Raw genomic sequence first — 12,000 nt, 5'->3', positions numbered from 1 at the left:
CCAAGCGGTGGTGAGAATGTAGCCCAGAGGTCGCACGCGCGTCTTTGGATTAGCGGCGTGTTGACCCCATACGTGGCCGGGTGCCCCGGACGTATGAGGGGAGATGTGATTATGTGATGGTGGTGAGAATGTAGCCGGCCAAGGGTGAGAATGTAGCCAGCTCGGTGTGAGGTCGCACGCGTCTTTGGATTAGCGTGTTGAGCCCCATACGAGGCCGTCCCGTCGTATGAGGGGTGATACGTGATTGTGTTTGATGGATAAATATTAGAATGTATGTATTTGTATGGCTGTAATGGTTTATTTGATATTAGGAGCCCGGATAGATACTGAAAGAGCTACGTGTGGCTTGATCCCTTAGTAGGGCGCTGGGTTACTAGGTGCACCACAGATTAGACCCCACTTAGGTGGTCTTATTGAGATTGGGTTGGACCTCGTTGTTGGTCCCAAAACTTGGTTGAATTGAGGCTTGTCCTGGGGACTAAGTGAGTGAAGGTGCGCGTGAGTAGATTTTGAAATTGTTATATGCATGGTTAATGCATTAAGTTATTTTAAAAGCAGTGTGGGCTCTGCTAGAAGCATTTGAAGGTAGGAGGCCATTTATATAAATTGCATGAGATTTTATTGTGCATGCGGCATTTGGGTTATAAATGTGTTTTATGCGGTGGAAATTTTGGGAAATGTTCAATTATGGGGAGACTCACAAATTTCGGCAGAAGTCTCGTGCCCTAATCCTCTCTGTAAACGAGGACATAGATTTAAGGAGTGAACCCGGCATGGGGTTGATGCGGGTCTCCGCAGGTTAAATCTCGGGTTGGGAAATTCGGACGGGTCCTGTCGCAGTATCGAGCTTAGGTTCAACTTCTGTGGACCCCGCACCTGTGTGTGCATCCTAAGTTGTGGGATTATGATGGGTTCCGTCACGGGCGCCATCGTTCGACGCGAGGACTGTTGGATATGGATGGATTTAGGATATTGATGAGTACTGAAGGGTGTCACGTTCCTAGAAACGTGTCTATCCAAATTGTCACATCTCAATATCCTAGGTATAAGGAAAATGGAAGTGCTGAAAGTATTGAATCCGCTGAGACGAGACGAAATCGTCAGAGAAAGGTGATCGACAAGTTACAAGGGAGTGAAGGAGTAGTGAGTCCGACCAAGGAGGGTCGTGACATATTAAAGTGAGAAGTAGTAGTGTTGGGTGGAGTATCATCTCACTCGCGTGGGCTTGAATGTCGCAATTGACAGGAGTGGAACCTCATGGTTCTTCTTCCTTGCTCTCTCGCGCGGTGAATTTGAACTCCAAAATTTCTTGGAAGTCCGGCCATTGGGAGTTTGACCGCGACTTGGATTATACATCTACCCCTCGAAAGGGAATCAATAGGGAAAGAGAAAGAAGAAAGGTACAAAGGCCGTTGAGGCAGAAGTAGAGCTAGCGCTTTACCACGCATGAGGTTGTTGAGTTCTTATAGGCAGGAGGGCATGAAGTGATAAACTCGTTTCTAGAGATCCTCCATTGCCTGAACATGTTGCTAATTCTCGATTGTGTGCAGTGAGCACGAAGTCGAAGATATTAAGAGCTCAACCTTTCTTTGAGAAGAGTGAATTCTCGAAGATTGAATAACTGGATTCATGATCTGAAGGACGGCTTTAGTATAATCGAAACCACAAGTGTGGAAAAAGAGTTAGATAGCCGTATTCCTCTTATAGAAGGAGGCTCGTGTGTGATGGGAATACTCCAGTCAAATCCACGGATAAGACCTAGATGGATTGGGTGAACCTACCGTGGTGATGAAGAGAATGCTTTGGGGTCTCACCTCATGTGAGCACGTTTGAGCAGTAAATCTTCCAGTGAATCAGAAAGGGATCAGTAGAGGGAGGAAGATGATGATTACAATTCGGTAAAAATGATCCTTTCTGACATCCCTCTCAAAGAATCGTGTTGGCAATATTGCTTATCGATTCTAAAGAAAGAAGGAAGATATTAACAAGTCAAAGAGTTTGGATTCTCTTCATGGGAGAGATGGAAGAGAATCAAATCACAAATGGAAGCGTTTAGCTTTCAGAGGAAGATTAAGCATTACAGCAAGCTATTAAAGGATGTTCCTAGTGGAAGAAAGAGACTTCTCTTCCTCTGCTTGTTTGGATAGAGCTAATGGCTTGGCTGTCAACCTGGTTGTGGAGGATGAAGCATGGGAACCCGAGTAGTAGATGCGGGCCCAGTACCCACACCTTTTGGAATGACAGGTATGAAATTTCGGGGACGAAATTTTTATAAGGGGGGTAGTATGTAACACCCCGACCCCAAATTTGTCCCATGTTTAATTTATTTAAGTGGAATTAAGAATTTACCCGTGTGATAGGGGTATTTTAGTCATTTTATTATCCGGAAGGAATTTGGGAATTCTGGTTGTACCGTTGCGTAGAGCACGGTGAGATGAGTCCGTAGACACGTAGTGGGCTCGAATCGGAGTTGTAACGAGAGAGATATGGTCAAATGAAGCTCAGTGGCATAATCGTAAATATTTGGAAAATGGATTTTTGGTTAAAAGACGGAATTGCCCCCGTCTGTCTCTCTCTCTCCCCCGCGTCTCTCCCTCTCCTCGGTTTTTCGCGACAGCCACCATGGCCGGCCACGTTTTGGCCGGCCGTTGTCGTCCGCCACCAAACTCGACGGGGCGGTACCAAAATGATCGGGCTTTCTTCCTCTTCCCATCCCGACCAATTTCAGCCACTGGAACCGCCAGTCTGGCCGGAAATTGAAGAAATCCGAGCTGTTTTGGACAGATTTTGACAGATTTTCCAAGTCTTCGTTCTCTCTCATTTCTCCACCAAATCGGACGAATGAGGTATGGATTCTCGACTATTTTTCATGATCTAGCTGATGGTTGGGTAGGATTTCATAAATTTTGAGGCTAAGTAGCTCGATCTACGATTTGAAATTCGGCCGGTTTTGCGATCGCGATTCCGGCCACTTCCGGTCAGTTTTTGGGGTATGTCCAAGAACAAAAGTGACTCCAAATTAGGTGTATTACCTAGGGTAGGAGTCTTGGCTCACGATTTGGAGGTTTTCCGGCGATGCAATATCGCTTTAGACACCCACGCCGGCCTGCGTGTGGCGGCGCGTGGGCACTGTAGCTGAGGGGCATTTTTGTCCCACTGTGATCCTCTCGATGTCACGAGCGCGTAGGTGTGCTCGGATCTCATTTTGGATACCGTTAGAGTTCCGAACGGATATCGCATATCGCGTATTTTCCGGGTTCGCTAGGTTTGGACCGTTGGATGGTCCTGAAATTATAATATATTGATCTGGGTATTTCAGGATCATGTAGGATTCGACGGATCGTAAAATGGAGTCCCGGATACTCCAGAAATGCTAACCCTAGGGTTAGGGTTTTAGTAATCGTCCGATCGTGCGATCGTGAGCGATCCGACCGTCCGATCTGGACCAAACTTGCAGGACGTGTTTCCTAGACCTTGTAGAACCTATAGGAACTGTCGGATCATGATTTGGAGGTCGTGGGCCCCGCGGGCCTGTTTGACCAAGTTTGGGTAGTTTGACCCTGGGTTGACCGGTAGACTTTTGTTGTAGTTCTATCATCCCAGGAGGGTTAGAATGACCTTAGTGACGGGTCTTGAGCGTTGTTGAGTTAAATGGTTTATATACGAATTTAGAATATTATTATATTTTCTATAATTAATTGTGTGGATGTTTAAAAGTAAATAAAGCGATCGAATGTTAGCTTACAGTGCTATACGCACTACCCTCGTACCCCATATTGTGGTTGTGTGAGGGTGGTGAGAATGTAGCTGTGCCCAGAGGTCGCACGCGCGTCTTTGGATTAGCCGGCGTGTTGGACCCCATCGTGGCGGGTGCCCCGGCGTATGAGGAGATATGGTTGTGTGAGGTGGTGAGAATGTAGCAGCCCGGTGAGGTCGCACGCGTCTTTGGATTAGCGGCAGTTGATGCACCCCATACGTGGCGGGTGCGTCCCGACGTATGAGGAGATATGGTTGTGTGGTGGTGAGAATGTAGCGGGCCCGGTGGTGAGGTCGCACGCGTCTTTGGATTAGCCGCGTGTTGGCGGACCCCATACGTGGCGGGTGCGCCCGACGTATGAGGAGATGTGATTATGTGATGGTGGTGAGAATATAGCCAAGCGGTGGTGAGAATGTAGCCAGCCCGGTGTGGTCGCAGCGTCTTTGGATTAGCCGGCGTGTTGCACCCCATACGTGGCGGGCGTCCGACGTATGAGGGAGATATGGTTGTGTGAGGTGGTGAGAATGTAGCGAGCCCGTGAGGTCGCACGCGTCTTTGGATTAGCCGGCGTGTTGTGGACCCCACGTGGCGGCGCGTCCCGCGTATGAGGAGATATGGTTGTGTGAGGTGGTGAGAATGTAGCGAGCCCGGTGGAGTCGCACGCGCGTCTTTGGATTAGCCGGCGTGTTGACTCCCATACGTGGCGGGTGCGTCCCGACGTATGAGGAGATATGGTTGTGTGGTGGTGAGAATGTAGCGGGCCCGGTGGTAGGTCGCACGCGTCTTTGGATTAGCCGCGTGTTGGCGGACCCCATCGTGGCGGGTGCGTCGACGTATGAGGAGATGTGATTATGTGATGGTGGTGAGAATGTAGCCAAGCGGTGGTGAGAATGTAGCCGCACCGGTGTGAGGTCGCACGCGCGTCTTTGGATTAGCCGGCAGTTGTTGCGGACCCCATACGTGGCCGGGTGCGTCCGACGTATGAGGGAGATGTGATTATGTGATGGTGGTGAGAATGTAGCCGGCCAAGGTGGTGAGAATGTAGCAGCCCGGTGAGGTCGCACGCGTCTTTGGATTAGCCGCGTGTTAGCGATGTGCCCATACGAGGCCTGGCGTCCCGTCGTATGAGGGTGATACTGTGATTGTGTTTGATGGATAAATATTAGAATGTATGTATTTGTATGGCTGTAATGGTTTATTTGATATTAGGAGCCCGGATAGATACGAAAGAGCTACGTGTGGCTTGATCCCTTAGTAGGGTACGTGGCGGCCTGAAGTTACTAGGTGCAGCCACAGATTAGACTCCACTTAGGTGGTCTTATTGAGATTGAGTTGGACCTCGTTGTTGGTCCCAAAACTTGGTTGAATTGAGGCTTGTCCTGGGGACTAAGTGAGTGAAGGTGCGCGTGAGTAGATTTTGAAATTGTTATATGCATGGTTAATGCATTAAGTTATTTTAAAAGCAGTGTGGGCAGTTCTGCTAGAAGCATTTGAAGGCCGGAGGCCATTTATGTAAATTGCATGAGATTTTATTGTGCATGCTGGCATTTGGGTTATAAATGTGTTTTATGCAGGTGGAAATTTTGGGGAAATGTTCAATTTAGGGAGACTCACGAAATTTTGCAGAAGTCTCGTGCCCTAATCCTCTCTCGTAACGAGGACATAGATTTAAGAGTGAACCCGCATGGGGTTGATGCCGGGTCTCCGCAGGTTAAATCTCGGGTTCGGGAAATTGGATCCTGCTTTGGAAATGCTCTTAGAGGTTCGGGGTTGGGCGTACTTGGCCAAAATAACTCTACTAATTAATTAATTAATTAGGGTTAAGTTTGCCTAGGTGGCACCTATGTGTTCGTTCTTTGCTGACATGGACAGAATGTTTACCCCATATGGCCAAATAACATAAAAATATGTAATGAATTTAAAAGAAAAAAAAAAAAATACATAAAATTTAAAACGAAATTCAAAACGATCTAGATGTAGAGAAATTCGACTAAATGCACGGTAAATGTAAAGGCTCGCAAACTGTCAAGCCCATTATGACCATACGTGAAGCGCAAAATAACCCAAATATGATTAGTAGGGTCACATAAGAGATGTTATTTCTTTGCGTGAAGTGGCATCAATCACCAAACTCAATCAATAATTGAAAATCAGAATGATTGGATTTCTTTGTATATTTTTGTTCTGGACAACACTTACCCCAAAGGTCATGCTCCACCGGGAAACCCCATAACAGCTCAAAACTTTTTTTGTTTTATTTTGTTTTGAGATAAACAGCTCAAAACTTTAAACAAGAGAACTAACATGATGTTTAACTTTTCTTTTTATTTTTATTTTTTTTCCCTTTCTTTGTTTTTTTCCACACTACAAGTAACGTAGCAACCTATGGTATATACATTGTACCTCTGACGTAAACTTAGAATAAATCATGTCTCGGCCTGTGCCGGAACAGAATCACCAAGTGCTACTTCTTCCTGTTCTTCAGTATTACCTTCAAGAGTACTTTGATCCACTTCTATTGTAATGTCCAGTGGCCCTTGTGGTGTTCCAAAGAGTGTAGTGAATATCTGTCGATGGCATTCATCACAGAAGTAGATATAGGTGAAATGGCCCTCGTATGGGAGCTTATGTACTGCAACTCCTGGTAAAATCCGGTGCACGAAATCAGTCATTGACGGTGGGACCACCTTATCATCCATCCCCTGTCAAACATTGGAGGAAAATGGTCTTAATTAATATCTTATTTCACAGAAAATTGATACCTCAGATAAGCAATAATAAAGGCCTGTGTGTAATTTGACTGAAGCCATTTACTGCTTTGAGATTCGTTGTGGTTACAAGGAAACTATCTCCAGCAATATGTCTAAGAGTATGTTAGCAGAAATCTGTTCTTGACGAACTTAGCGAAAGTTGTGTAACGTTTTAAATTAGAGGGGAAGAAACTCAATCAGAATAATCCCTGTCAAATGGCTGATTTTGGTTTTTCTACAATTCTACTCAACATTTAACCTGGTCTTCTTGCAAAATATTGCAAGTATCTTAGCAGTAAATAATTGATTAGCTGAAACAAACATGTTACAATGGAGATGCTTCTGACCTGCCATATGTGTATAGGGCCAAGGAAGCCAATGTATTCCTCCTGAGCTGCGCTGAGCAGAGACTTAAGCCAATTGAGCACGCCTTTCCCCTGTTGTTTCTTCTGCAATTTCAGGTCTGCAAGGCTGAAACCCCAGTTTGACACTTGCAAAACAGCTTCCTCCACAAACGGTTTCACATTTCCCTGCCTAATTGATTCTTCCAAATCCCTTTGCCAGAACTCTTCATAGATTGGGTCCTCAATTAAAGCTTTGTCCTGGAGAATCTCAGCAACAACAAAAACATTCAATGAGAATTCAAAGGTTAAATAATAGTCTCATTGTGATCATTCAATGATTCCAAAAGTAAAACACAGAGAAACGAGAGCTAAACTATGGAATTAGAATGACATGCGAACCAAGCTTCTAACAAATTATCTATGCATTATATTCCAGATCTACCAGGAGAAGATGTTTTAAAAAAATTTGGATGAACAACTGTAGATGAACTTTGGTACATTTTTAGAATACTGCACTGCGACGTGTGAGAGATCAACCTTGATATTATTTCTTCATTGTTACAAGAGAAGACCTCCAAGATCAGATTACGTGTCCATATACATAGTTACATATAAGAGGAACTTATGAGTTGGTGTAATAATTTAAAATCTAATTGCCAAATTTCCAAATGTTCCAATCTGTAAACAGAATGATGATAATGTCCTCACCCTCCTCCCCAGTGACAATGACAGCCATTTATCAATTTGGCCATGCTTTCCAGATAAGAAGCTTCTGTGATAGAAGTACGAAAGAAATCTAGGAAACCTCCTAGCTAAAAAGTACAAAAAATTTCTGCTTCGCGCCCACTTCTCCCAGGTTCTACGTCTCTCTTCCCTAGTCATGATTGAATCATATGGATTAACCATTGGAGCAAACATGGCAGCACCTGCAAGTTAGACCGCTATGGATCATGAAAAAATGCTTTTGGACAAAATACAGCAGAGATCCTAATTTCCTCCAAAATATTTTATTCATTACACAGTACATGAGAGGCATCAAAATTTTGTTACCAGATAAAATTCTAAATGATCATAAAATCTTGTAGAACACACCTATAAGTTTAATCAACATGAAATATCGGTTTAATCAAAGACTTATCATCCATATAGGAATTGACTTCTTGCTAGATCAGGCTATTAGATGTTAATGTTGGTTACAAAAACCTAGCAACATCTCACCCAGGTAAACGTAGAAATCTTCAAGCTATTACTTCTTGCATGAAAATCATAAATTTCAGGCTACATTGCAAAACTCAAGGTCATTACCATAATAAATAGTACTTGAGATGAGACTACCAGCACAGATATTCCTTCGAAGCGATGACACTCGAAGAATCAAAGTACAGTGTGCCCATATTTTTACCTCTTCTTTGCTAATTTTTTATTTTTTTTGGAAACATTTGCAGTACTTGGAAAAAAGCGTTGTCATAGAAACATTGTATAGAAGAGAGACATTGATACCTGCAAGTCTATCAGGAATGTATCTGAGTGCTGCCCAGGCATGCATGCTTCCGCTCGAGTATCCCACAACCCAAAACTTGTCATTAATACCAACAGCATCAGCTAAGAGCAACATATCTATTGCTGAAGATTCGAGATTTCTGTTGGGATGAGGATCACTCTCTCCAAAACCAGGAAGATCATATGACAATAAGCGAACGCCAAACTCTTCCAATAGAGAAGCCTTAAGTCCAGGTATTCCTAATTTTCAAAAGAATGATACAAACAAAACTAAGAAAGTGCATTGTGCATTAAACAAAAAAGGTAGTGAAGTAGATAAACATCTAAAATATAGGACCTGCAAGCCGGGATGATAGGAAAGAATGTGGAGCAATGATTGAAAATCTAGCTCTGTCTGCTAGAACACCTTGCTCCTTGTATGCTATGTATCTTCCATCTGGAAGCATTATGCGAGCAGCACTGGGAGGATGAATGTATATCTTCTTTATCTCAGGGGTGGGAGTGGAAACAGTACCTTCGCTATTCACATACAATGCTGGAAATTTGTAAACCCATGTCAGCAAGATGCATACTTATTTTAAAGACCCAATTATACTTGGGAAATAAAACACAACAATAAACAAAAAAGATCTCATGAATAATCTGACTAACAGGAGCACGCATTCTACATGTAAGAATGGTGGAAATGAAATTTCAAGTTTCAAATGTTAAAATTAAAATATTTGTACTAAAGTTAATTGGGTATGATAAATTTTGACCACTTTGAGATCAGATATGTTGTATGAAGCTTTTCGCAGAACATTTCCAAGATTTCCAAAATATTATGTTTGGTTGTCGAGAAAGGAATTAGATCATGTAGTTTTCAAGGATCCATTTGTAAGCTAAAACGAGTCCAGAAAACTGAATAAATAAAAATCGTGAACAGTGAAATTTAAAGTCCTATTTCCTTCATTTTCTCATCAACCAAACACAAGAAAACGTTTCGAAAAACAGAACAAAAACTTGAGTCACACCTTTTCTGCTGAAACATTTTGATGTCCCAAAAATTTTCAGATTTACCAAAATTTCAAAACGCATAACAAGCATAACCTATAAATAAATAAATAAACTATTAGTCCTGAAGTTTCTCAGCAACCAAACAGAGCATAAATTATAAACTACCGCAAAAGCTCGTTTCTTTCCGCCCACATTTTCTCACCAACCAAACACAACACATCAAACCACACACACACTCTCACGCACCTGCAAATGCAAGAAACGAGACGAACACAATCACAGACCAAGCATGAAGCGGCTCCTTATCTTCAGGCAAATACTCGTTGATGAACCTCAATTTCCCGCGAAGCCGCGTCACTATCTTCCCCAAGTACGAGTCCCTGACCTTCCCGAAGCTTCTGACCAATACAGAGTCGCGATTCCCTAGGCTCTGCCGCACTATATCCCTGCACCCTTTCCCGAACTCCACGGCCATCTCCGCCGCCGCTTTTGAAAACTCCCGCACAAGCCCTCCCACCGTCTCCGGCGGCACCGGCTCGCTCGCATTGGCACCCACAACCCCCGGAACGACGCCGTACGCTGCTCTCTCCGTGTTGCTGTTGCTGTTTAGAAGATCGTCGGGTCGCCATGGCCTGGGCCGACCCGCAAAGAACTCGGGTCCAGAATCCGGCCCCGACATAAAGACAGCAATTGTGGCGAACAAAGAAAACGGAAAATTAAGAGTTGAAAAGAGCGTGGAGTGATTTTTATTACATTGAAGAAGAAAAATTTAAGAAAAAGGAAATGTGGGAGAAAATGAGGTCTGGACTAAAAGGTTGACAAAGAAAGAGTGTAAAAAGTTGAGTGAGAAAGGAGGGAGGTGCCTTTTGGTTCGTTGCAGTTGCATTGGAATTTTCGTTTTTTATTTTGGCACATAAGGATTTTTTAAAAGAGGGTATTTACACAAATATTCAATGAGGTGTGCGGGGCTTTGAATTTCTGTCCGTATTGACAGAATTAGAAGAACTCAACCAACTAAACTATACTCTACTCGAATGAAATTTCTTTTTTAAATACAGAGAAGAGAAATTTAAATACAAAACCACCTCTATAGAAATATAAGCAATATTATTAATAAAGAGATTAATCGAAATTAGGACCTCGAGTCAAAAGATAAATGCTCAATCCCTTTAACTAGAAGCTCCTTGCTAGGTAAATGTTGTTATAACCACTACAAAACTTGAAGAAGAAAAAAATATTTATTCTCCAACTTTTTTTTTCTTTTTTGTTTATTTTAATTTTTTATTGCTTGTTTTTGGATCGCGTGGGATCTGGTGTCGTGGGCAGTGGGGAATGGGAATTTGTGGTGGGACAGGGACTGGGTGTGGAGGATGAGATCGACGGTGGAGATTAACCCACGTCGAGACGACAGTACGTGGAAGTGGCGGTTGTTGCGCAGTAACGACCTTCGTTCTCTCTCTCTCTCTCTCTCTCTCTCTCTCGTTCTTCTTTCAGTGCCAGCGCCCGCCACGTCATCGAAAAGATTAAAAAAGGATACAAACTTTTTGTTTTATCGTCTTTTTTTCTTCTTTGTTTCTGGTAAGTTTATTCCGTGACTTGTGCCTAATAATTAACCTTTTTTTCTTCTTCGGTTTTTGTTTTATGGAATGTTATGTGCTAATGAATAATTGAAAATAGAGGAGGGGTACCGAAAAGTAAGACGACGACATTTTGGTGCACACAAGCTAAGGGCTTGTTTGGCACATCGTATTAGATTTTGGATATAAGTAAATAGTTTATATCAGGTGTTTGGTGCCAACTTGTATTATTTAATTACCCGACTATTTTATACGGGTTGAGCTTTTAATACTCTCCTTACCTGACTAACTAATACAACTCACACACCTTGGTTTAGATAATACACACCTAATTATACAGCTAAGGAAAAAGAACACTTGTTCTACGAGAAAAATTAGACGCTCTTTTCATCTTATTCTCCATAGGGTTCTTCTCCACAGGTTGTTCTCTTCACTCTTCTCTTGGTATCCATCTCTCACTCTCTCCAATATGCTTCTTTTCTCTTTTTTATATATTTCATCTTTTATTAAATTTTTGTGGAAATTAGGTTATGACTGTTTATGTTTTTCGTTGGCTAACATGAATTAACCAACGTATCCTGTATCAAACTTCTCTTCCTCATATTATTTTGAATCATATAGTATATATCATGCAAGCTTTGTGTTGGTAAGATTAACTTTGCCATACTTTTTATTAAACCTATGAATGCTAGGAAAACAGATTGTTGGTATTAAACAGAGTAGTGCTAGTTTTCATCCAAAACAATTGATGATGGGTTATATGAAGAAAAAAAAAAATCTTGGCAAAAACAATTGAAAACAAATCTTGTCATATGAATCTTACCAAAATTAAAAAATTAAAAAATTCATGTCATTTAAATTTCAATTTCCACTTAAATTATCAAAGAATATTTTTTATAAAAATAGTCTGATTCGATGTTATTCGAAACATCACCAAACACAGTATAATTTAGTTAGACTATTTATCAGGAATAGCACCAAACGCCTTATAATATTATGGATAAACAACAAGACTTTCGAAACAAATTAATACTATCCGACAGAAATTAGTCAGTACAATCCGACGTACCAAACGA

The 12,000-nt window shown here is 42.2% G+C and overlaps 1 protein-coding gene across 1 annotated transcript; it reads right to left on the bottom strand.

Moving 5' to 3' along the window:
- Nucleotides 1-5,897: 5,897 nt before the first annotated feature.
- On the bottom strand, nt 5,898-10,235 carry LOC103324341 (uncharacterized). The gene is made up of 6 exons (XM_008226392.3): nt 9,594-10,235; nt 8,689-8,886; nt 8,352-8,591; nt 7,560-7,777; nt 6,855-7,109; nt 5,898-6,459 (listed from the first exon to the last, which is right to left on the bottom strand). The coding sequence occupies exons 1-6, from the start codon at nt 10,024-10,026 to the stop codon at nt 6,184-6,186; spliced, it is 1,620 nt and encodes a 539-aa protein (XP_008224614.2). The 5' UTR covers nt 10,027-10,235; the 3' UTR covers nt 5,898-6,183.
- Nucleotides 10,236-12,000: the final 1,765 nt, after the last annotated feature.

Source organism: Prunus mume, linkage group LG1, assembly GCF_029339155.1.
Source record: "Prunus mume cultivar Tortuosa linkage group LG1, ASM2933915v1, whole genome shotgun sequence".
NCBI classification, from domain to species: Eukaryota; Viridiplantae; Streptophyta; class Magnoliopsida; order Rosales; family Rosaceae; genus Prunus; species Prunus mume.
The sequence above is the reverse complement of the archived record's forward strand: the minus strand, read 5'-3'. Positions and strand labels throughout refer to the sequence as shown.